At 41.6% G+C, this 23,788-nt stretch overlaps 1 protein-coding gene across 5 annotated transcripts in view; it reads left to right on the top strand.

The window, feature by feature from the left end:
* The window catches only part of emid1 (EMI domain containing 1), a 55,617-nt gene that overhangs the window by 25,673 nt on the left and 6,156 nt on the right, over positions 1 to 23,788 (top strand). For all 5 annotated transcript variants that reach the window (XM_034871838.1, XM_034871836.1, XM_034871839.1 and 2 more), the window contains exons 4-10: positions 14,618 to 14,707; positions 15,136 to 15,197; positions 15,304 to 15,436; positions 16,604 to 16,648; positions 16,751 to 16,858; positions 19,018 to 19,125; positions 21,576 to 21,665. In XM_034871838.1, the coding sequence (XP_034727729.1) occupies positions 14,618 to 14,707; positions 15,136 to 15,197; positions 15,304 to 15,436; positions 16,604 to 16,648; positions 16,751 to 16,858; positions 19,018 to 19,125; positions 21,576 to 21,665 (636 nt within the window). The remainder of the gene's footprint in view (positions 1 to 14,617; positions 14,708 to 15,135; positions 15,198 to 15,303; positions 15,437 to 16,603; positions 16,649 to 16,750; positions 16,859 to 19,017; positions 19,126 to 21,575; positions 21,666 to 23,788) is intronic.

Genomic DNA, 23,788 nt, shown 5'->3' with positions numbered 1-23,788 from the left:
CCCTTTTTCTCTTATCATCCCTTTGTAGAGCCCACATAGCATGCATAATTATCTCCACTGGTGCAAAACACAAATAAACACTTTCCATCTGTCAGAGGAAGCAGACGTGAGACAGAACCGCACGGACCAGACCTGATGTGTCGTTGCTGGGTTTGAAGAAGAGCAGAGATAACCTACTGCAGCATAAGTGGCGTGCAGTCAACTTTGCTAGACCATGCCTGTCATGATTATGCTTATCTGCAGGGTGCTGAAATCCTCTGACGGACATTTTGTTTATTTCTGAGGGAGTTTCCAAAACAAGCCGTAGTGTTTGTCATCAGGATTAAGATGACGCAGATAGCTCTGGCTATACATGGGTCAGCCTTTGAAATTCTTACATCCAGTAATTAGTGCCGTCCACTGCATGCACTGTGTCTGCTCTTGGTGTGGGTTTTCTCCCTGAATCCTGCACATGCCCAGACACACTAATTTCCTGCTAATATCTGAGTTTATTTGAGGATACACTCTGTTTATTTCCAGTGTGCCCAGATTGTCTCGCTATGTTAGCCTTGTTAATCAGTGACAGAAGACCAAAGCTCTTTGCCATCTATGTGTAGTTGTTCTGATGTGGACAATTTTGGCAATTCAAATACTTTACACATTGTAGTGTCACGGTAAATACTTCCTACACTTCCTCTTTGTTGTCTTAAAGGGATTATAAAGTTTCTTTCTGACGGGGTAAAGGTCAGAGGCTGGGTGGATATATTGAGGTGTTCTACTTATTAATTACCATGTTTTGTCTGTCTTCTGTTTAGCTGGATGTAAATTTTCCAAGTCCGTAACCTGCGGTGCAGTGTGAGTAATCGGGAAAATGAGGTCCAGATTGTTGCATGTTCTTTCACATACATTTTCGTTAATGTCTTCATTGTAAAAGTCTCCTTATTCTGTGTAAACTGTACCCAGGACTGAAGAGAGTTTGTGATTTGTGTTTGCCTAACCTTAGTGAGCTGGGGTCTGGCATACCTGGATTATTGCTGGAGTTAAAGCTTTAACTCCTGCAGGCCAGCCATCAATCAACACAGTGCCGGATAGCACTGTTTTGGATTAGCACAGGGTTGACCCCCACCAGGTGTGTGCGACCTGTGTCCCCGTCTCACGTCTAGGCCATGGTGTCATGTTCTCCAGTTCCCTACCCTGCGAGCCTACCTGAGTAGAGGCTCTCTGTTCCACATGCTACCACCCTGAACCCAAAACGCCCAATCAGCTTTGATCCCACCCTGCGGCCCCTGGAAGTAAGAGGGGTCTAATCCCCCAAAAGCCTTAGAAAGACACAGAGGAATGCCTGGCACACAGCACATCATTCACTCAGGGATTAGACTGAGAGGAACTCAGCTTTATACAGTCATTTACTCCACTCACTCTGTGTGAGGTTTTAGTGTGTGCATGCATATGTACATGAATGCAAATTCTGCACGTATGCATGCATACATGGGTTAGATAAAATAACTCAAAACCTTAAGAAGACTATGCTAAAGCTGCCAGAAAGCCCGGTCATATTAGGTTGAATGCTAATTAGCAACATGATAAAAAAACGAGGTTTGGCAATAAGCTCTTTGATACTTTAGGCTTATGTGAGTTTTCAAAGCAGCAGGAGCTCCACAGAGGCCAAAAATATGTGTGCCAAGGCTCAGGGTGCACTGTTACAAAAAAAAAAAAAAAAAGTCAACTGAAAGCTGCTTCCAAATTTAGGCTTGGCGATACCAAAAAAGGCAATTTATAAGAAGTTAGTGAGACTATTTTCCAAAATCAATATACAGACAGTACCACAAATATAAAGACACTTGTTTCCTATCATCTTTCACAATATCACAATTACCCATTGACAAGGCAAATGAACTGAGAGCCGATAAATCATAGTGTTATTGAATTATAACCCTGGCCCTATTGCATATGCTGACAATGCAACCAAAATGCTTATAATGAGGAACAAAGATATTACGGAGCATTGTTTAGTTTATTTCTGAGGTTAATCCCTGTTTCCTCTGTGATTTAATAACTCTGTTCATTTTTCAGTCTGGAACCTACAGCAGCTTTACAAACATCTGTAACCCAGAAATCAACAGCAGCACATCGCCATTCGGTTTGATCACACTAACACTCAGATTGTTTTAAACCTCGAAGGAGAAAGCTGAGAGCTGAAAATGCAAACCTGCTGCCTTTAATTACAGTTTCATTTTCTGCAGCAGAAGGATTATACGTGTTCACGAGTAGTGTGGAGGCCCAGTCTGTCTGCGTACTGAGAGGAGGGATACAGTAGTATCAGGTGGATGGCTGTGTCATTCAAACTCAAGTCCCAGAGGCACAGTATCGTGGTCAGTCTCAGTCCCGTGTGTCTTTTGTTTTAACAGGTGCACAGTTGCACAGAAATGTATAATGATGCAAAGAGTGGTGCTCACATTTGGCATTATGTTGATGGGGATGACAATGAGGCAGCAGAGTGCAGCAACCTCATCAATCTTACACTGAACCTGGAGTGTGGAGGGAGTGATGTTGGTCCTGGCTCTGTGCCACTGTTTTGAGAGTTCACCCATATGGGACTATTTGTCAAGAGGGCATCTGTAGGTGGATTTCATCTAAGGAAAAAGATGTGTATCTCATATATCATTTCTTCTGCTCTCTTACCTGAGAGTATTCTTGGTAGCTGCCTAAGTGAAGTTTTTATTTGAGGAGAGAATGTGAGTCCTGCTGTTGAGTCAGGCCTGTGCCTGCAGTATTGGACTGTATGAGACTCAGTGACTCAAACATGCAGCACGTTGGACACACACACACACACACACACACACACACACACACACACACACACACACACACAGAAGGCATGCATTAACGTATCTTCTGTCAGGGAACCTATTATGAACCCGTAATACTCAAATATAAGGGGTACTCTATGGATACATTGTAGCTACCTAGGAACCATAAAGAGCTTAGTATGCTTAAACTAGTCAACAAGTTTCCTGGTGCATTACCGCCACCAAACTGTTGATCTGTAGAATAGTAGTCATGCATCGCCAGACCTATCTCCACAGCGCAGTGTCAGCAATGGAGCATGGTCTGGCTGAACGACGTAACATTCTGGTATGGGGGGGGTAAAAAATAGATAGCGGAGATAGCAGAGGGGGGGCGTCGCCGGTATTTCGATATACCAGGAATATGTACAATATACATATTTTTTATTTTGAAATTTCGATGATATCTTAAAAAATCCAGACTTTGCTCTTTCTATTAAGCTGATGCAGGTGCGCTATGGAGGTATGAAGGTATGAAAACATGTACACTAAATACCTTGTTTGAAGCATGCTGAGGCCTTACATTCTGGTGTGTTTCATGGTTTTTATAGCATTAAGGGGGTTATATGGTTCAGTTGAGATCATTTTATTTCTCCATTGGGTTTCTGAAACCATTTCAAATCCAATTATAGTCTATCATTTTACACAATTCATTTTCACACCAGTTAAAAATGCAGTTTATGTTTTTACAGATGTTTGTATTGGCTGTCAAGCATAATTACAATGACGAGGGGAATATCGGATGAGAAGATGTTGCAAATGAAAGTTCTTCTCGCTGACTCCTCTGCCTCTGTCCCATTTAAGCATATGTGTTGAAACAGTGGTCTTTAGCTATTTCAGCATATTACATCTAACATTATTCACCCTGACAAACCTCAGAAAGCGGGGCTGAATACCTCTGCAGTAAAATGATCCAAACTTATGAAGGCAAAATGGAGATTAGTGTGTTATTAAAGGAAACAAATCAAATCAAATGATTTGTTATGGTGGAGGAAATGTACAATGCTCTCTGAGAGAAGCTGAATCATGAGGAAAATTTAAAACAATAGTGAAGAAAGATTTTGGCCTACTTCTTACCACACGTCTGCTGCTCTCAGTTCGCTTACATCCCTGCGGAGAGAGGCACGTTTATGGTTTGCTATTGAATCAGAATATCATCATAACGGAGATGGAATGGCTACAATCTGGCAGACATGTCTTGGCTCTGGTTGGCCGAGTGCAGTCACTATCACAGTCATTGTGTTTGACTGGAGCTTTTTGTGTTTGGTTGTCATGACTCCAGCGGCACAGTTGTCAGAGGGGAATCAGTAGTTTTTTACTGTTTACATGGGTGGCTAAGGCAAAAAATAATGGTTATTGAAACCTTTTTTCTTAAGACTTGCTCTCATGTGTAGTCGCACACAAATCTTACCACAGGAGGGAAATTACTCTTTGCTTAGTCGTAATAAGTGAGCATTCAGACCAACCTTGGATAAATAAACTGTGTGTTTGACTGGACGTGTCCTTCAAACACTCAGTTGCAAAGGATTTACTCACCCAGCGCTGAGTGTGTGTATAGCAGAGGACATGAGGCAGCAGGATGTTTAGCTGAGGTTTGTGGATTGGCCTGCGCTCTGCTTGGCTGCAGATGTGGGCACAGAGCTGGAGCGCTTGTCAACCTCTGTATGGTAATGGAGAGGGTCAGAGTAAAGGTCTGCTGGACAGGAATTCAGCAGGGTTTTTTTGTTTGTTACAAAGAGCAGCTACTTCTCCACCTCTGTTCCTATTGCTGTTGGTCAAGTCGACATATTTGTATGGCTTAGTCTTTAGATATTTTTGATCCTCCAGTAAAGCCGTATTTGGAAACGTGGTACTTGAAGTAAACATTGCGTTATTTCCGTTACTATTAATCCTTGTGTTGTTCTCCCGGGTCAAAAAGATTAACACTTATTTTTTTATTTTTTTACCCTTTTTGACATTTTCAATGCATTATTTATTTATTTCCCTAACACCACCTTCCTACTACTAGTATTACACTACTTTTTGGTAATAAAGTAATAACCCTCATTGGTGTAGAATTATACCTAACATTTGAGCTAATAAAGCAGAAATTATGAATTATTTTGATTAAAAGTTAAGATCAGAGGAACGTATGTTGAGTGGATGAGATGGTCAGGACGCTGAACTCATCGATTTCATTACAGTTACTAACCATATTCCTCGCAGTTGTTCATTTCGTTGCAGGATTTTTGCTGACATTTTGGGTGCACTCTTTTGTTTCTGTCTTCACATAAAGTGGGTTAGATAATCCTGTTTAACTGTTGGCATCTTTACAACTTATCTGCTTGTGTTTCTTGCCCCATCAGACTTTTAGCAATTATGCCATGCTCTCAGATCTCCGCAATTACTTTTGGGCTTTATTATTGTCATAACCAAGGGAGACAATGACCAAACATATGAAAGACCCGAGTTGTAATAAAGCGGAATTATCCTTCAAAGGAAAACCAGCTTCACAAATTGTTGTTGGGGTTTGCCTATTTTAGTCACGAAGATGTGTGTGTGTGTGTGTGTGTGTGGTAGTCTAATTCTGGTCCTGGTTGTTTTTAGAGCTGTTGTTTGTCTGCCACTTGTGGCAGTGTTTCTGCTGAGAGAAGTGGGGTTTAACTACTGCGGTGTGTAGGGAGGGTTTTTATAAAGAGGTTACAGACAAGACAGACTCCTCCCTGCCACACTAAATCAGCAGCAGAGGAGTGTGTGGTTTCATTCAGTCAGTCCTGGTCTGCAGCCCTTGAGTCCTGTTTTTGCTGGTTTCCTTGGTGACCGCAGGAGAGACTTGGACAGGGGAAAAGAGTTGCACATCACTGGATAAGATGCCAACCGAGGTCACTGAAAGCTAGAGTGTCGCCAAGGAAAAGTTTACAAAGCAGCTTTTATTTGGGTCAAGCAAGGTCACGGGTGGATGGTGGGGGGATCCCGGATCCATCGGGGCTTCTGTGTTATTGTGTTTCTCTTAATAAAAGTGAAGGGTGTGAGCTGGATCGTCAGCCTCTGCTGCTTGCTTTTATTAGACATCTGCTTCATTCTAGTGGAGGAAATGTTTAAAGAGTGCAGGGTGGATTTATAGTGCAGCCTGTCCCGACCACATACTATCTCAAATAAGTACACTGCTATTCAGCAGATGTACCCACCACTGATTTTTGCCACTTCACACAGACCGCGGCATTGTTTGGTTTCATTGGCATCGAGAAAATTGTTTCCATTTTGCCACAAGCTTAAGGTTTTGATGTTTTTGGATACTACTGGGATAACAACAAATTAGATATATTATTTTTAAATTCAGTTAAAATTCTTGGTTTTTTTATTCTTTCAGGTTTGCGTAAACACTAGATTCTCTTTCTCTTTCTTTGAACACAAACTGCCTCTCCTGCTGTTGTGGACACTCAGAACACCACCACACTCCTAAAACCTCAAAACAAGTGGTTAACAAACAGTGGAGGCAAGTCTGCTCTGCTCAGTAATTAGAGGCGAAGCTGGTGAGTGATTGTGAAACAAAGCTCAATTTTGCTGTAATTAGCATCTTTGAGTGCCTTGCAGGTATACCCGACAGTTTGGACCAAACCCTCACTGGGAAAAGATAGTTGTGGTCTGCCATGATTTAACCTTCTGGAAATCACAATAAGCAGGAATCCTGACAGGAGGGAGGGAGTGAGGGGAGGTTATGGAAGGTGAGTGCTGCATCCTGCGCAAAGAAGTCTACCCCAAAGCTGCCTGTACCCAGTGAGGCCAGTCTCCTGTCCCAGAATGCCAATGGAAGCACATGTCCTTAGGCCGGACAAACACAGCTGTCAGCAGACCGCAGTCACTCTACCACTCAGACAATTCCGCGCTGTGCTGTAATTACACACCACCGCCTGCTGTGAAAGGGGTGGAAGGGCCAGTCAGACTTCAGACCCCATCACTGCCACCAGCATCATTACAGGCATGTGTTGGAAAAACAGAGAGAGTGAGAGAGACAGGGAGAGTGAGTGAGAGGGGAGGTAAGGTAAAGACAGCCCTGTCTGGGATCGAGAGGCAGGAGGAGAGGCAGGGGATCCTCCTACTTCCTGAGAAAGATTAGAGGCTGTGTGTGCGAGCACATCTGGATGGGCTGGAGGAGCTGAAAGGACTGAAGATTAGTGAAACAACAATACTGATCACACTGAACTGGCATATGCAGCATGTGTTATTGAATCCAACGCTTGGTCCTTTGCTGAATGTGGTCGCTCTTCTCTTTCCCCTTTCATGTCTTCAAGTTATCCTATCAATTAAAGGCCATTAAAGCCCCCAAAAAATCATCTTTAAAAAATAATGTTATGTTATTTAAAATGTTAAAAATAATGTAGAGATATCTACTACTATGTCAAAGTTATTTGGACAACTTTGCTGTTTGTACAGTATATTGTTTATGACAGAGAAAACATGTAATTCTACTTTACATATGATACAGTTTACAATACAGATACACTAAGTTTAGCAGTTTGACTACCTAACTGTTAAGGGCACAAAGTCAAAACACAATTTGAAAATATTCCTACTCAATACAAGGGATGTAATTCCCTTTGAATTATACCACAACAAAACATTAATAAAAGTGAAATTACTGATTTTAAAGTACATAAATCATCTCAAGTGCACTAACCACACTTAATGTGATTAATTATTTCCCCCCTTGGTAGTGACTGATGGAGGTGTAGCTCTGTGGAGGGTGTGGTTAGGGTGGTGTGGTGAGTCTGTGCAGCCCTAAACTGCCTTGACTTAAGTCTGTGTTAAATGATGAGGTGAGATGTGTGTGCATTAGGTGAGAACCTCTGTGAGGCACGCTTTCACCTCACGGTCCTGGAGGCTTGGTTTCCTTTGCAGCAGGTCTTTGCAACACCTCACCTAGACTTGTAAACCAGAGCAGATGTACACCAGTACTTGTTTTCTACCTAAACGCAGTATGAAAGTTGTGATTCAGTCTCGCTCAGCCTACCTTTTACTCTGGGATCAATTATCTGACCATTTGTTATGGCAAGGCAGCGCTTCCTTCTCCCCTTTAATTACAGTTGGACCTGTCCAGTGTGTGGGCTGCTCCATTCTCAGGCTGAGAGGCTGGGGAGGCAGCGTGGCAATTCCAAAGGAAGGAAATTATGAAGTGCGTCCCACCCTTTAAGTCAATCACCTAATAAAAAAAAGCTGAGATTGATTGGCCTAGTAAGCTGTGTGAACGATCCATCTTTTTCTCCCCCATTACCATTTACCCGATAGCTCTAATATAATAATGCTCTTTTTTTACTAAAATCTTCAAGGTACTCATTGGAATAATTTTCTACAGTACAAGGATTGCTGTGGTAATAGTCGGCAACCTGCCATGACTGAATGAATATGACTGATCGTGAAAATAATAATGACATGGACAAAGGAATAGTAATTAATGTGGATGTATTATGACATTATGGTCTCATCACCATACCTGATCTGCTTGATCGGGTCAGCGCATCCTTAGTAGAAGACCCATCTCAAGATCAGGGTCGGACATGTGTGTGTGTGTAACGTACTTTGCTCAGCTGACGCAGGTTGAAAGGGATTTTTTTTTATTAATGTTATTTAACCTTTTTTATTTTTTTTTATTCATAGATGTAATATCATTGAGACACAGGGTCTTATTCTTAATAGAGACTGTGAATGTTGTGCGTCTCTATTTCTGATCAGACTTTGACAAAAATTGTTGATTCTTGCTTGGGTTCTTGTTGCCGACACAAAACCAGCTGTGAGATCTGTTCCCTTTCAGACAACTGCTCATATTTCTCCCACAACTTTAAATTGCTTCACTTGTGGTATTTTGTTTTCTGAAGTGTTTCATTTTCCATATTTAACTCCCGACATCTGTACTTTACATAATGTAGCCGGTCTGCATGAAAAAAAATAATTTCACTACTACCTCTTTTTTTAGTTAATCTATACGACAATTTCAGGCAGCACGGGGGTGCACTTTTTGCCTGGGTTCAACCCACCTGCCAGCTATGGACCTTCTGTGTGGAGTTTGCATGTTGTTGGATATACAACAATATACAGAAAGTGACAATAGCTGGGTCTTTTTTTTAAGGACAGACAAAGAGGAAGTGAGAAGGTGAAGACCAGAAAGAAACAAAACCAGGATCACATCACCTCAATGTGTCTCTTTTGCATAAAAAATAGACAAAAGAAATTGCCTGCCTTTATTTCAAGGAGTGTAGTGTGTTCTATGAGTATACTGCGTGTGTGTGTGTGTGTGCGTGTGTGTGTGTGTGTTTGTGTCTGTGTGTGTGTGTGTGTCTGTCCGAGGCGGTACAGAAAGAAACGCCTCCACTGGTTGGCTGTCAGGATCTGGTCACTAACGATGCTGAAGCACTGAGCTCAGCTAATTGACCAGACAGAGATGGATCAGGACCTTGCACTTTGCTGCGTGTGCTCACTGTGTGTTTGTGTATTGATGTTGGCGTTCACAGCCTCAGTACTGAATCTCCCTACAGAAACTTTCAACTTTGAGACAACACAGTGAAGAAAGCACCTTTTATATTTTACATATTTGTCCACCCTTTGCTGCACAACGTACATTATATTAGGACAAAAGCCTAACTCGTACTTTCATGAAGTTCCTAAAGGCCTGTCTGTGTGCAAGCTGCTAAATCTTTCTGCGGAAGAAATAATAAACTTCAGAAGGTGATGAGCTGCGAGTACAGCTGAGTGTGAGATGTGTGTTTCAGGGCTCTGTTTGGCAGGACTAACTGGCATCTAAGCATGAGAGCTCTGGTTTATTTTCACTGGGAGAGTATCACTGAAGGAAGGAGCATGGTCCAAGAATATTGCAACCTGCGTGTTTGTCACACATGCACTTGCTTTCTCTCTCACACACACACACACACACACACACACACACACACACACACACACACACACCTCAGTATGTAGAGTGAGAGGTGCAGCTCCAGTCCTGGTCACTCTGCTCTTGGCGCTCAATCTGGTGGTCCCAGCTGAGCTCAAGTAGGTTTTAAAGGGTCAATAATAATAGCTTTGGAATAAGGCTTCCATAATGATAATATATTGATATGATAGTAGGAGCAGGTTGTTTTTGCTATTTCCCTCTTCAGCATTGTTCACACTTGGCATAAATGCATCTCTGGTGCTGAGTCACAAACTGTTCCTAGGCGAGCTACCATTTGCTCTCTTTCTATCTGCGTTGTCACATATCACATTTTGTCTTGTTTTTATCTGACGTTCTATCCAGTATGCAAAAAGTCCTCAAATGTGGATGTTTTTCATCTTTCCGCAGTTTCTCCAAGAAAATGAAATATAATCACACAAGATTACTCAATACACATTTGATACGTTTTAAACACCACATGTGGACAGCAGTTTGTCACAGCTGGATCTGGTCACTGTGTGGATACAATTGCATAGAATTGATCACTTACACAATAAAAAATGTCAAAAAAACTTAAGCTGGTCGTTGGTTTACTCACCTTAGTGCTTTTGTTTGTGTATTTATTCTGGTAGCGAGTAAAGTGAAGCAGAGGAAACGCAGGAGAGAAACTCCTGTCAGGGTGTCATCTGCGGCCCACGGGGCGACTAGTGTGGCTTGGCAGACCTACTGCTTAGATTTGCGGCAAACAACTTCATTGACCTGTCTAACTTAGCCCCCAGCTACATGCTTAGAAACACTGTAAGAGCTACCCTTGACTTCTGGATGGCTTTAGAGCTCCACAAAAACTTTGATCTAGATAAATTCAGTCTAAAATAAGTTTTCTCCTAAATCTGATTTGCTTTTTAGATGCTCCTATCACCTGCTAGTCAAGATAGGCCTACCTTAACACTCAATATGCAATGCATATAATCATGTACTTGAGGTAGTGCCAGTTAAATCAGTTAAACGCGTTATTAATGGCATTAATAACGCAAACCCATTTTAACGACGTCAATCTTTTTAATTGCAAGATTAATGTTCTTTCGGGCCTAGCAAAGTTTGTAGTTTTTTTCATATGCTGTTACAACTAGTAGTGTTAGAAAAACTACAACACCATACACTTTCTAGCTAGACCGCCGCAAACAAAACAACAGGCACACGCACACACTTGTTTGCGAGTCGGCCAAAGAGTAGTAACGTTACGTATTGAGTGGATGCCAATAAGGCTTTAGGCTTTTTAAAGTTGCCAAATGGTTCCATTGACAAGACCAAAGTGAAGTGCGTGTTTTGTCGTTGTGAACTGAGCTATCATCGCAGCACGTCCAGTCTAAAATACCACTTGATGACCAAGCACATATTTTTCTCCGCCCCCTCGTCAAAGTATTTTTTTCACCCTTCTATTGATGGACAGTGTTACACTGTGGGAGAGATTATTTACTCCGAGTGTGAATGAGTGCTTCAAGTGAGAGTGTTACATGTGAAATTGAACACTACAGTAGGCCAGATGCCAATGTTGTTTTAAATTAAAAAAGATAAAAAAAACATTTGCACAAAGCAAGCTGATTCACTTTTCCATGTTAATAAGAACATTAAAATGAGAAAAAAGAATGGGGACAAAAAGAAATCAAGGGACATTTAGAATTGATAAAAATGTGCAAATAATTGCGAGTTAACTTTGACATTAAAGCAATTAATCGCGATAAAATATTTTAATCATTTGATAGCACTAACTTGAGCATAAGTAATCATAGCATAAGCACCTTAAGACACGTGTGTGTGTGTGTGTGTGTGTGCGTGTGTGTGTGTGTGTGTGTGTGTGTGTGTGTGTGTGTGTGTGTGTGTGTGTGTGTGTGTGTGTGTGTGTGTGTGTGTGTGTGTGTGTGTGTGTGTGTGTGTGTGTGTGTGTGTGTGTGTGTGTGTGTGGGCCAGGTTTAGCTACATTTGTGGGGACCAAAAACTGTGAATACAGTATACTTATGGGGACCTGACAGCTTTGTGGGGACAAAATGCTGGTCCCCATAACGTTAAAGGGCTTTTTAAGGAATAAGACTTGGTTTTAGGAGTAGGGTTAGAGTTAGGTTATGTTTAGGGTAAGGGTAAGGGTTAAGGTTAGGCATTTAGGTTTGATGGTTAAGGTTAGGGTAAGGGGCTAGGGAATGCATTATGTCAATGACTGGTCCCCACAAAGATAGCCAGACACAACTGTGTGTGTGTGTGTGTGTGTGTGTGTGTGTGGGGTTCATGTCAGGATGGCCTCTGGCCCCCCTCTGTGGGGGTATTTCTCTAGTGAAGAGCTCTGACTCAGTCGCTGATTAGGGCCCAGTGCAACATGGGGGCAAAAGGTCAAATACATTCACACATTTCTTGGACCCCCCCCCCCACCGGGCAATTAGCCCACTGAGAACAAAGAGCTGATACAATGAGCCGCGTCTGTCAGGGGTCATTCATTAACTGTGATGATGTTATTTTTGGCAACAGAGCGATGGGTCATCACCAAGGCATCAGAATCATCCTTTTTCTCTAGGCCTTAAACTGCGCGCGCACACACACACACACACACACACACACACACACACACACACACACAGTATAATTAACAGAAGAAAAGAGGGATCTTGCAGGATTTTGAATTTGTTGTTGCAAGATAGAGATTGAGCAAGTGTGTAAGAGGTGTGTGGGAGACAGTTGTCCTTGTGCCAAAGGCGAGTTAATGCTTCATACGATAGCTGGAGTGTGGGTGAGGGGATCTTGGCGCTTGAATGTTCTGTACTCTAGCCCCCTTTGTAATTGATTACATCCATCTACATAAGTCAAGGTCCAGAGAAAACGTTCCAGGCATGTGTATGTACGCACACACTTATCTTTGTCTCCGTAGTCCTTTCCATGTGGACTGAAGTGCGCTGCAGACGAGTGAATAGCTGAAACAAAGTGTGCGTTCTCCACGGCCATTGTTATCAAAATGTGGGAGAGTTTACTGCAATCTAGAGCGCATGCCATAACATTTCAGTCTCAGGTCTTACATGGTTTAAATCCATCTACACTTGTATTCCTCTGAGAAATACCCAGAACCCAAAACAGTGAAATCATGAGCACAGAGGTTGAGGAGGGAGAATTATTGAAGCAATCTCAATTTACCTTAAACCATGTGTTCTGGGTACTTTTCAAACTCCATCCTTTCCTCTCTCCCCCCACTTTTGGTAATCACTAAACCCCGTATGCTTTTCTGTCTTAAGTTCCCCAGCATTTCTTTTTCTTTGTGACAATCAGCTCTTCATTTTCCTTTGCTGGGTCTGCCGTTGATGGAGATAGATCATCACATCCGATGTTACAATAAGTGAGGCCGTTTAAGAAGAATACTGCCCTCTTGCTCCAACTTGGTGCTGCAGGTGTTATTTCATGGCTTCTTTTAGTATAGCACTTGGCGTTGGCCGTGGCTGCTGGCCGCTGAATGGGTAAGACGTGCTTCCTGGTGGCTAATGAGGTGCTGAACCCAGCCTCTTGTTTGTATCAGGAGCACCTGGGCCGACCAGAGCCAGACCAGGCCAGACAAAAGAGTCAGTCTAGCATTTCCACAAAGGTTTGCCCATTCAAAACATCCAGAAACCCAGGGACACAAACTCCCACACTTCATAAAATGTAGGCAAGACAGAATGCGAGTCGAGGCTGGCCATTCTCTCTGCACAAGGAAACGATTGTTTGTCTTTACACTCCCTGCTCGCCGAGGCTTTTGTGATATTATACTCCGTAAAGAAACAAGGCAAAAGGAAAGGAGCTTGGCAAAGACACAGCTTGCACACTGTTTGTCTCTCAGAGAAGTTGCAACTATCTCTGGTGATCTCCATTTCTGTCTTCTCCTAAGTTATTGTCTTTCTGGGTAATAGTAAGAAGCTCACCTGGAGGATAGAAACCCAGAGTTGATTTCTGGTATCTTCCACAGTGAAACATCTTCACACAACACAGCACATCGTAAGCATAATGTCCCCTATTATGGAGTATTTAGAAGTTGGATCAGTTGAACTGTTTTATTGTAACTATTTATTTAGGCTCAGTTGTTTTTCTGTTGGCTGCCTGTCCATACCTTGACCTTTTAAAAAACTACAATATCTGCGCATTGCATCTACAGAACTATGGTTAAGGTTAGGCAACTAAAACACTTGGTTAAGAAAAAGGAAAGATCATGGCTACAGGACAAAAAAAAGTATAAAAATTGCAGGTCTGTTACGGGACATAAACTTTGGTGTACTTCATAAAAGTTAGTTTGACTCCCTTTACAGTGGTGACCTCAACACTCTATCTGCATTAGGGAACCACTACGTCCTACTTAAATCCTTAAATAAAACTGTAATTACTATGATATTGTATTTGCATCATGTTTCACACGTTTGTCAGTCAGTCAAATCGGTAAATAGGGAAAAATGCCAATCATAATTTTCCAGAATCACGGTTGGCATCTTCAGATGTCTCGTTTTGTCCAACCAACAGTCCAAAACGCAAAGATTTTTAGGTGAAAACAGAGAAACCAGAGAAACTTTTGGTGCTTTTGCCTCCTCTCCGCTAGTGTGAGCAGCATTATCAAAAACGGTTGATTTCCATTTAATTTAGTTTCCATTTATTTCAAGTATTCAAGTATTATGGGCATCAAACAATTGCATAGGTCTCGGAGAGAATTTGAAACTGTGATTCCCAGCATTTGATTCCCATTTTGTGTATGATGGTACATGGATTATAGCACTACCTTAACAGACAAAGCGCACAATTTGCAGTGAATTTTAATGAAAATAAAATGTCCCAAATATAAAGATTTCCAAGCCACAGAGGTGACATTTTTTGGTATTGTTATCTTCTGTTACAGATGCAGGGAACCAGCTTGCAGCTCAAGAGGCAGTGAGGAAATCATCCACGCTTCGCCGCCCGCCCACACGCACAGGAGAGTCCGTCTCTAGTAAGAACTGTGAACATGTTACTAGAGCTGGGCAATATATCAATATTATATCAATATTCTGAAATGAGACTAGATATCGTCTTAGATTTTAGATATTGTAATATTGTAATATGGCATGAGTGTCTTTTCCTGGTATTAAAGGCTGCATTACAGTAAAGTGATGTCATTTTCTGACTGACTGTTCTATTTTTAGCCTTTACCTATTTAGTCATTATATTCACGTTACTGTTGATTATCAAAATTCCCATTGTGTAAATATTTTGTGAAAGCACCAATGGTCAACACTACAATATTGTTGTGGTGTCGGTTTTGGGTCAAAAATATTGTGATATTTGATTTTCTCCATATGTCCAGCCCTACATGTTACTGCTTTGACTATACAGCACAATAGTAAATATAAACATATTTAACATCTTTTTGTTTTCTAGATTGTCTCAACTGCAGTCGAATCACAGCTTTGACTGACCGGCTGAGCTCACTGGAGGCGAAGGTACTGCGCTCATTCAGACACAGTATCTGAATCTCTGCGAAATATAATACATAAAACAAGCATTTTGGCTAATTGCCCACACTTGTTTTATGTCTTCCTGTACCAGGTCCAATTACTTACCGCCCCAACCTCCATATCACATCGCCACCTTCAGGGTAAAGGAGCAACTGCACCAGAGGCCTCATTACTGATGGGGGCTATGCCCACTCACGGAGCTCCTGGTGAGCAGGGACCTGCAGGTAGGCATATCATGCTGTCATGCATGAATAAGTTTTAGGTTAAAAACAATACTGCATATTTGTATTAAGTTGAGTCCAGGGTTTTGTGTTTTGATAATTTAGTCAGAAATCACTCCTTGCAGCTTTTCTCAGTCCTATACCTGCTCGCCTCTGCTCATATCTTATTTCCTCCACTGCACACACACTCATTTCCTTTAGCAAAAGTTGTCTGTGCTGCTTACTTTCAGTGCTCTGTGGCTGTGTGGAAAGCGAACACTCTCTCTCTCTCTCTCTCTCTCTCTCTGTCTCTCTCTCCTCTCCTGGAGTCGAGCCCACCACTGTTAGAGTTCACTAACCCTGTTGCACTGTCAGAAGACCTTTAAAAAAGTTAGATTAAAATGTGTTTAGACAAAAGTTGTACCCAGTTATAGCCGCTACAGTGATTATAGAATCTTTCAAATGACCATGATGATGGCAGAAGTTTTTATTTGTATACAAATGAGACAGTCCTTTTGAAAAGGAGTGCTGCTGTCTATGGCTATGTACAAAGTCCCACCCTCATTCACTACCATCTACAAAATAAACACGTTGTCAAAACCTGGCACATACATTACCTATGATGCAGCTTGACCACCGACAGCTCAGTCAGAGATTTGGGTGTGTTATGCTAGTAGCTGCTAAGTTAGCCTTATGGCTGCTAGCCTCAAGCAGAGATGGGTAGCCAGCTACAGAGGTCTGGTAAACTCCACACCAACATATTTCATTCATTTTTAAACTTGTAGTCTTCAGACAAAGCCAACTCTGACTCATGTGTTATCACTTGAGGTAATTTTATCAGACACAACACAAAGGGCTTCCTACAGCTTCTTTTTTTAACTTATGCCATAAAATCCAACCATCCATCATTGGCTGAGTCACAATGAATCAATGGCTCCTTTAAAAACTACAAAATATCTTTTCTTAATTAATGAAAATATTTTGTATTTTGAAATTAAATTTAAATCAGACGTAACAAAGACTTAGACAGTAATTAAAATGTTGTTTAGCTATATTACTTAGAATTTAGAGAGTTCCCCCCCATCTCTCCATGGATTTTAAACAACCTCTTCTCCAGGTGGTTTGAGCCCAGATTCTCAGATTCACAGAGCCACACCTCTCAATTAGGCCATCTTTCTGTTTTTATTACAGGTCCTCAGGGTGAAAAGGGGAGAGATGGGCTTCCTGGCAAAGAAGGTAAACGCAACCATAGTTGCCTTTCAATGCATGTAAAACCGTTTATGATGAAAACCAGTTAAGGCTTCGTGATTACTCGTCATGACTGTTTCCTACTCTTAGGGAAAACAGGGTCTCGAGGGCTGCCAGGTCCCAGTGGGCCTCGGGGGGAGGCCGGGACAAGGGGCCCATCTGGAAGCCCTGGATTGAAGGGATCCTCGGGACCTGCAGGTAATAGAGGACTGAAAATAGAGAAAGACACAGCTCGCAGACAGTTGTGAGCTGAAAGAAACAAATGCACCTTATCTTAGTAGTTGTTGACAGTTTGTCATGATGCATTTGTGTGTGTGTCATTGGGAGAGAGGGAGGGGTGTTGCAGGGCAGTTGTATATTTGCCTCTCCACTTAAGCTATTGTCTGTAGAACAAGAGATTTGAGTGGCTCACTGTTGACCAAATACCAGTGGAAACAACAGTGGAAAAATCAAACAGATCACTAACAAAAGACTGATCCCTAATGTTCTGCTGCAGAGTTTATCTTTCTCTTAAACCACCGGGTCAAACCACAGACCCTCCAGTGGTGAATGCTGGAGCGTTCCAGTGGCCTGCTGGTAACTTTCTGGAATTTGGGCATTTTCTCCAATGGCCTTTAAAATCATGTGTTTCTAAAAGTGCTGTTTCAGTGGGCAGTGAAAGCATTTGTTTTCAGACTACATAAACCGCCCCCAACATGTGCTGCTGCTCACGAACCAGAATCATAAATCTGCTCTATGTGTTCGGACCTCACTGGTTATGTACAAATAATAAATGAGCTGTTGGGGAAAAAAGTAAATCCACAGGCAGCTGTGACTTGAATAATGACCAAGTAAATGGTGGTATAAGTTTGTCACAACATCTGCTCTGGCTGTAGGCTGTTATATCTCTGGTCTGGATCATGAAGGGAATGCCTCTCCTTTCAGGCTAACATACGACCCCTGCTCTGTGCCTGCTGCTGGGTAAAGATGACTACAAACCCACTTTCCGAGAAGCTCCATGTGACTTCAATCTGAAATGAACATGAGCTATATATACACAAATCCCAGGTCCTTATGATTTCCATATGCCCGTGGTGTTATTGTTTTTTCTATCTCTATTACCATATAAGTACCCAAAACTAGATCTATGTCTTACATCCAAAGCTCTGTTTTCCTTATTGTGCTGATTTTTTAATTTTAAAAAGAAAGGTAAACACGACTGGAATGTGTCCAATGTCTTGGAAAATCTAGACAAATCTGTTTTTGATCTAAAGGTACTAGAGAAAAGTGAACTTGTGTTGTTAGGAGAAGTGATACTGTACATTATGATGAACCCTGAGAGAAGAGTTGTTTTACAAACGTTTAACGCTGCTCCAGGGAACCATTATTCTGCAGGCAAAATGAAAATTGTTTCCCCCCAATATGTCACAAATACTTTAAAGGGCCACGTTGATTGGCCATTTCAAACACTGTGTCGCAGATTGTACCTTGGAGTCTCCTGTTCACAGCCAAAACCCAGCCGGTCATACTGCAGTGTTTAGGCTAAGTGAAAATGGCCCACAGAGGTGTCAAATCAGAGCTAGAACAACATTACATTGCAAAGCAGTAATTAGTGGACTGTCCTTGTCAGTTGCATCAACACATAAACAGAGAAGTGGTGAGTCTGGGTCTGTTGGAGGGCAAGAGGTGGTGTTTAAGGGGCCGCATTACCTCAGTAGAGTCCAAACAATGAGGTCAGATGTAGTTGTGGTGGTGCGTTTTTCCACCTTCAAAAAAAAAAAGACTGGGGGAGGAGAAGGGACACTTTACCTGACCGGCCCATATGGACTACTCACAGGCTGTTACTCGCATACACACATGTCCAAAAGCTAGTGGTGTTTATGCAGGGAGCATTTCATTTACTATGAACCAGTGTGCCAGTAACACTTTGCAGAGTTTAAAGGTGTTTATTTGAGTTTTCCCTTGTCCCTGAGTCAGTTCCCAGCACCACACCACTAAAAACCCTCCTGTTAATTACAGAGAGGTAAAGTCGGCCAGTTCATACACTTCTGCTCTTCTATATAGCTGCTGATTTTACTTATCATACATACATACATACATACACATACATACATACATACTTACATACAGTACATACAGAGGCACACACACCTCTGCCAGACAATATTACGTTGTATCATTCAGCACTTTATCTAATCTACTTCCTCCCTGGTCTTTGTCATAGTTTATCCTCCTATCATCGCATCACCCTCATTTATTGTTACCAGCCTGCTATTGTGATGTGTCTCTCCAGAAGAAATGTTATGATCATATGACATACCTCTGAAGTACACTATGTCTGTGCCCGCAATGATATTTCTGCCATTCCTTTCTCTCAGGCCCCCGTGGTCCTCCAGGCCTTCCCGGAGAGAGGGGTTTACCAGGCCCGCCTGGCCCTCCAGGGCCTCCAGCTTCAGCCAGTGCCCACATCCCAGAACCAGACCACAGTAAGACCCTGGACAACTGACATAATTCATGGTCAATGTAATTAGGTTTAGGCAGGGGGAGTGGGGATTGGTTAGGGTTAGGGTAAGAATAGTAGCATAAGACAGGCCACCAGGCACATCCTTTGTTGTAGTCAAATCTGGCGGATCTGATACAGCATCTACCGCCAAAACCTGGCACCTACATTACTCGCGATGCAACTCGACCTCCAACACTTTGTCTGTGGATTTAGGAGTGTTATGCTATTACTAGCTAATGTAGCCTTGAGCTGCTAGCCACAAGCAGAGATGAGATGCGAGCTACAGAAGTCTGGTAAGCTCACTTCTTTCTAAGTCCAAACTCACTTTGTAATTTCAATCCTGTATTCTTTAGCCCCGACTGATGCTGACTCAACTGACATAACTTCAGGCAATTCATCAGTGCCACAAAAGGCTTTATAAAACTTCTTTTATATGTACAATAGTACTCCTCAAGACCTGTAGACAGACTTTAATGTGTACAAACAGCGCACTTTTCCTTTTAATCGCTGTACATTCCATTTGAATGTAACAAAATCAGTTTGCCATGAACCCAGCACGAGTGCATGTACTTGAAATCAATCAAATCCTTTGTTCTCAGACTGGATGATGTCGGTTTTACATACTTCTAGCTGAAAACTGCTGATATTCATATCTTTAGCAGCCTCATGATCCCTCCTGCTGCGCAAGAGCTCTCATAAGTTGTACGACTGCTGATATACAAAAGAAACAAGGAGAATGAGAAACAGACAGGATGGTGGTAATCCTTTAACCGCTACTCACTTCTGATTGTCTACCAGCCAAGTAGAACAGAATCAAAGAGTAACACATGGAGGCAGAGACAGTCTGACATTGACTGAGACTTCACACACTGGGATGAGAACCTGTCCATCACTGATGTCACTCAACAACTTCCAGATGTAGACTGCTCAGACAGCTGAGGGGGAGTGAGAGAGACAGATGGGGGCCTGCGTCAGCTCTTTCAAGGTCAATGCATCGGCGGCTTTATGTGGATTCAGTGGTAAAACAAAGAATGCAGCGCACAGCTTTGTTAGCTCTCGGTTTCTGTGTGGAGAAAGCTGTGGGGACGTTGAAGTTGGCATGATGATTTCCAAGACTGCAAGACCTTTTTTTCACATCACAGTAACAGTAGGGAACGTGCTGAGCTTCCTTTGGAAAACACTGGCTTATTTTGCTTATACGTCTGCATCAGGAGGCTGGAATCCCCGGGAGAGGGTTCCTAAACCAGCAGCCAGAAGGTCAAGTGGAGAGGAGGAGCGTTGTTGTTTAAAAATATTATTTCAGTGTTTGTTAGTGCTACCACACATTTTTTTATGTCAAGCAGCAGATCCAAGTGAATTCTTCATAAGAAATGGTGTGTAGAAATAGACACGGAGGAACAGCCCTCTTTTGGATGTCACCTCTGGCCGTGATCTGTTAGCGGTGTGCGGTGTGCAGCTGGAGGATGTTTCAGTCCTCCTCCTCCTCCTCCTCCTCCTCCTCCTCCTCTCTGTGTCTCCTGTCTAATGCTGGATCTGGATTGGATCTGTGTTTCCTGTCAGTGTAAAATGACCCAATGACCGCACACTTCCTCTATTACTCACACATTCACCACCCTCTTCCTCTTGTAGACTCATGTAGTTGTAGGCGTTCATTCAGTGTTGTCACACAGTGGATATGGAATGTTTTTTTATGCAGGATTACATTCTTTTTTCTATGAATATGAAATACAGTGTTTTTGAACACATTTAAGTATAGTATACTAACCTTTGGAAATCTTTGAAGTCTGATTATTTGTTTGGAGATACTGCCCTCTGGAGGTTACATTAATATAATTAGGGGGGCCTTCATTGCCCTGAGCTTCTCAGTCAGCAGAAATCCACACAGATTGTTTTGTGCACAGCATTCACACAAGTGCCTTATGACAGCAGGACTTATACAGCTAAAGTAAAACAGCACACTAAAAGACTTGGATCACTATTCTTCACAAGATCAAATGTATTTATAATCACACAGGCTTCTTCAGGTACCTTCTTAGGAAGCACTTTCTCGCAGCCTATATTATTGGTCAAATCCTCAGTTACTAAAACCTAAACCTAAAAATCACCATCAATAAATATAACCAAAATGTGTTTGTTGGAGCTTGTTGGAGCATCACATAATTACTGCATTTACCCATAACACAAACCTGCATTTACAAAGAGATTAACATTGGATTTTCATGTTATGGCAGTGCACTTTAGATTTGTTGACAATCATTAAAAACAATTACTAAACACCCACCATGTCTGAGTCCCAATGATTCCCTTAAAGGCAAAACACAAACAGCTAAATAAATGATTGAAAGTTGCATTTCTAATGCAGTAATACACAACTTGTACAGTACTACAAACTAATGTAGTTTACATTAAATTCACATTTTGTTTCAACTCTAGGTCGTGGAAAAGACCCCTTTTTCAGCAACACTTTCCATGACTCACGAGGGTTGCCTGTTCCAGGACCTCAGGGTCCCCCTGGGCCTGTTGGTGAGTGTTTATCACTAATGTTTATCCCTGTACTGCACAATGTGTGTGTGTGTCTGTGTGTGTGTGTGTGTGTGTGTAAAACCCAAGCATTGCACTTAAAGAAGCGAATATCTTAAATAAAAGATTCTTACATACAAAAATACAGTCTCATTTTGACTCTATGTAGGCTCAGTTTTCGTGATTTTATATATGCAAGAAATGCTTATTCCAGGTGACCCAAAACAAATATCCCTAAAAGTTGAGTCCACACACTAAAAGTTACTCTTCAGCTTGGTTACAAACTCAATCTCTGTTTCATTCTCTTTGGTGGCACCTTTGGCAACAGGCGGTAGTTGACAGACTGGAAAAATTGGTACGCCGCTTTACACAGAAGTGAGTTGAAAAAGTGAGTCTGTTGCCTCACTAACTAACTAGTATGTTGCATCACTAACTGGGTGCCGCTTATGATTTTCCCTGGTATTTACACAGATCCCCGGTTTGTAATACAGGAAATACTTTCATCCGTGGGCCATAGGCTCAATCACCATTGTGTTACCTGTGTCGGCGATAAATGGTGACTTAAAGTGCTCATATTATGCTCATTTTCAGGTTCATAATAAGATTCGTAACATGCATTATAACATGTTACAAAGTGACGTAGTTTGTCACAGAAGTAAAGGCTGGACTATACAACAGAGCTGTTTGGAGCAGTTTGTGAACAGTGTTTTCTGTTGGAGATGGTATGTCCCATTGGGGTGGACTTTGGGCTGTCTCACTTTATCACACAAAGACATATAACACAATAAAGGAAGGGAAAAGGCCAAAAAGCATGATATGAGCACTTTGACGGTAAGGGGTAGTCTATAGCCTTGACGTTCTACTTCCCGGATCAGTCCGTTGCCGATGGAAATTCTGCCGGATTTGATTCATTTAGGCTGGATGTCTGTTGTCTTGGGCTTCCTTTGTGTTGACATTTTGATTTATGTGGACTATTGTTAACTGCTCCTTAGATCTCTGCAGGGTAAATCTAGACAGCAAGCTAGACTGTCTGTCCAATCAGAGTTTTCTCTCACACGACTAAAAAAAACGTTTGAACGCACGCATTCCACCAAACAAGTTCCTTCCCAAGGCTAATTTGAAGTGGGACCGTGGCTTTTCACCGCCCAAGACGATTGTGAATGGTTTAAAGACAGGCCAATAAACCAGAGCACGCTTTTCTCCCATCCCGGAATGCTGTGTGGTCTAGCCAGACCCTCCTATGCAGCACTGTGGAGGAGGGTCTGGCAATGCGAGACCATTTAAGGGGAAACACTGCAGGTGAATAGGGAAAAGATTTTAACTAATAGATTACCATGAAACCTTCTCAGTTTATTACTTAGATTAAGACAATAATGTTTTGTATTACAAGTTTTCTGAAATCTTATGTTAAAATATGCAAATAATATCATCATGATATCATTATATTGAAAAAAATGCACTAGCGGTAATTTGAATACATGACTAGAACAGAAATATGAACTTTGTATTAAGTCAGGTTCAAAATTGTTTCGTTTTGATGACGTATTAGAGTCAAAGGTTTTTACAGAGGAACTAGATGTTAAGATTTATTAATTTACATATAAGAGATATCCAAAATCCACTTTGTAAAAACCTTTCATTTATTATTTACTTTTATTTATAACTCATTAAATACTGTCAACAGCCATAAAAAAATCAATCAATTTCAGTTTCATGTTTCATGTTTTGTAGGTATAAAATAGTGTTTAAATCAGGCGATGAATGATATATGAACAAACCCGTCTGTATAAAAAAATTGGAACATACGGTGTCTTGCATAAGTTTATACACCCATGCTAAAGTTGATTAAAAAGAAGGAATAAAGAGGAAATAAAAAAAAACTTGAAAATCTTTTGGAAATTGATCTTAATGCCTTTTAAGGACACCCTTTTTCTTTGTGAATGAATAATGTATTGTAAATAAATAAAAAGTTCTTCATTAACATGCAGGGGGCATAAGTATACACACCCCTATGTTAAATTCGCATAGAGCCAGGCAGAGTTTTATTGTTGAAGGACAGTTACTTCATGGATCCAGGATACTATGCATCCTGATAAAGTTCCCTTGGCCTTTAGAATTAAAATAGC

The sequence above is a fragment of the Etheostoma cragini genome, chromosome 5, assembly GCF_013103735.1.
Source record: "Etheostoma cragini isolate CJK2018 chromosome 5, CSU_Ecrag_1.0, whole genome shotgun sequence".
NCBI classification, from domain to species: Eukaryota; Metazoa; Chordata; class Actinopteri; order Perciformes; family Percidae; genus Etheostoma; species Etheostoma cragini.
This window is presented reverse-complemented; position numbering and strand designations above follow the sequence as displayed.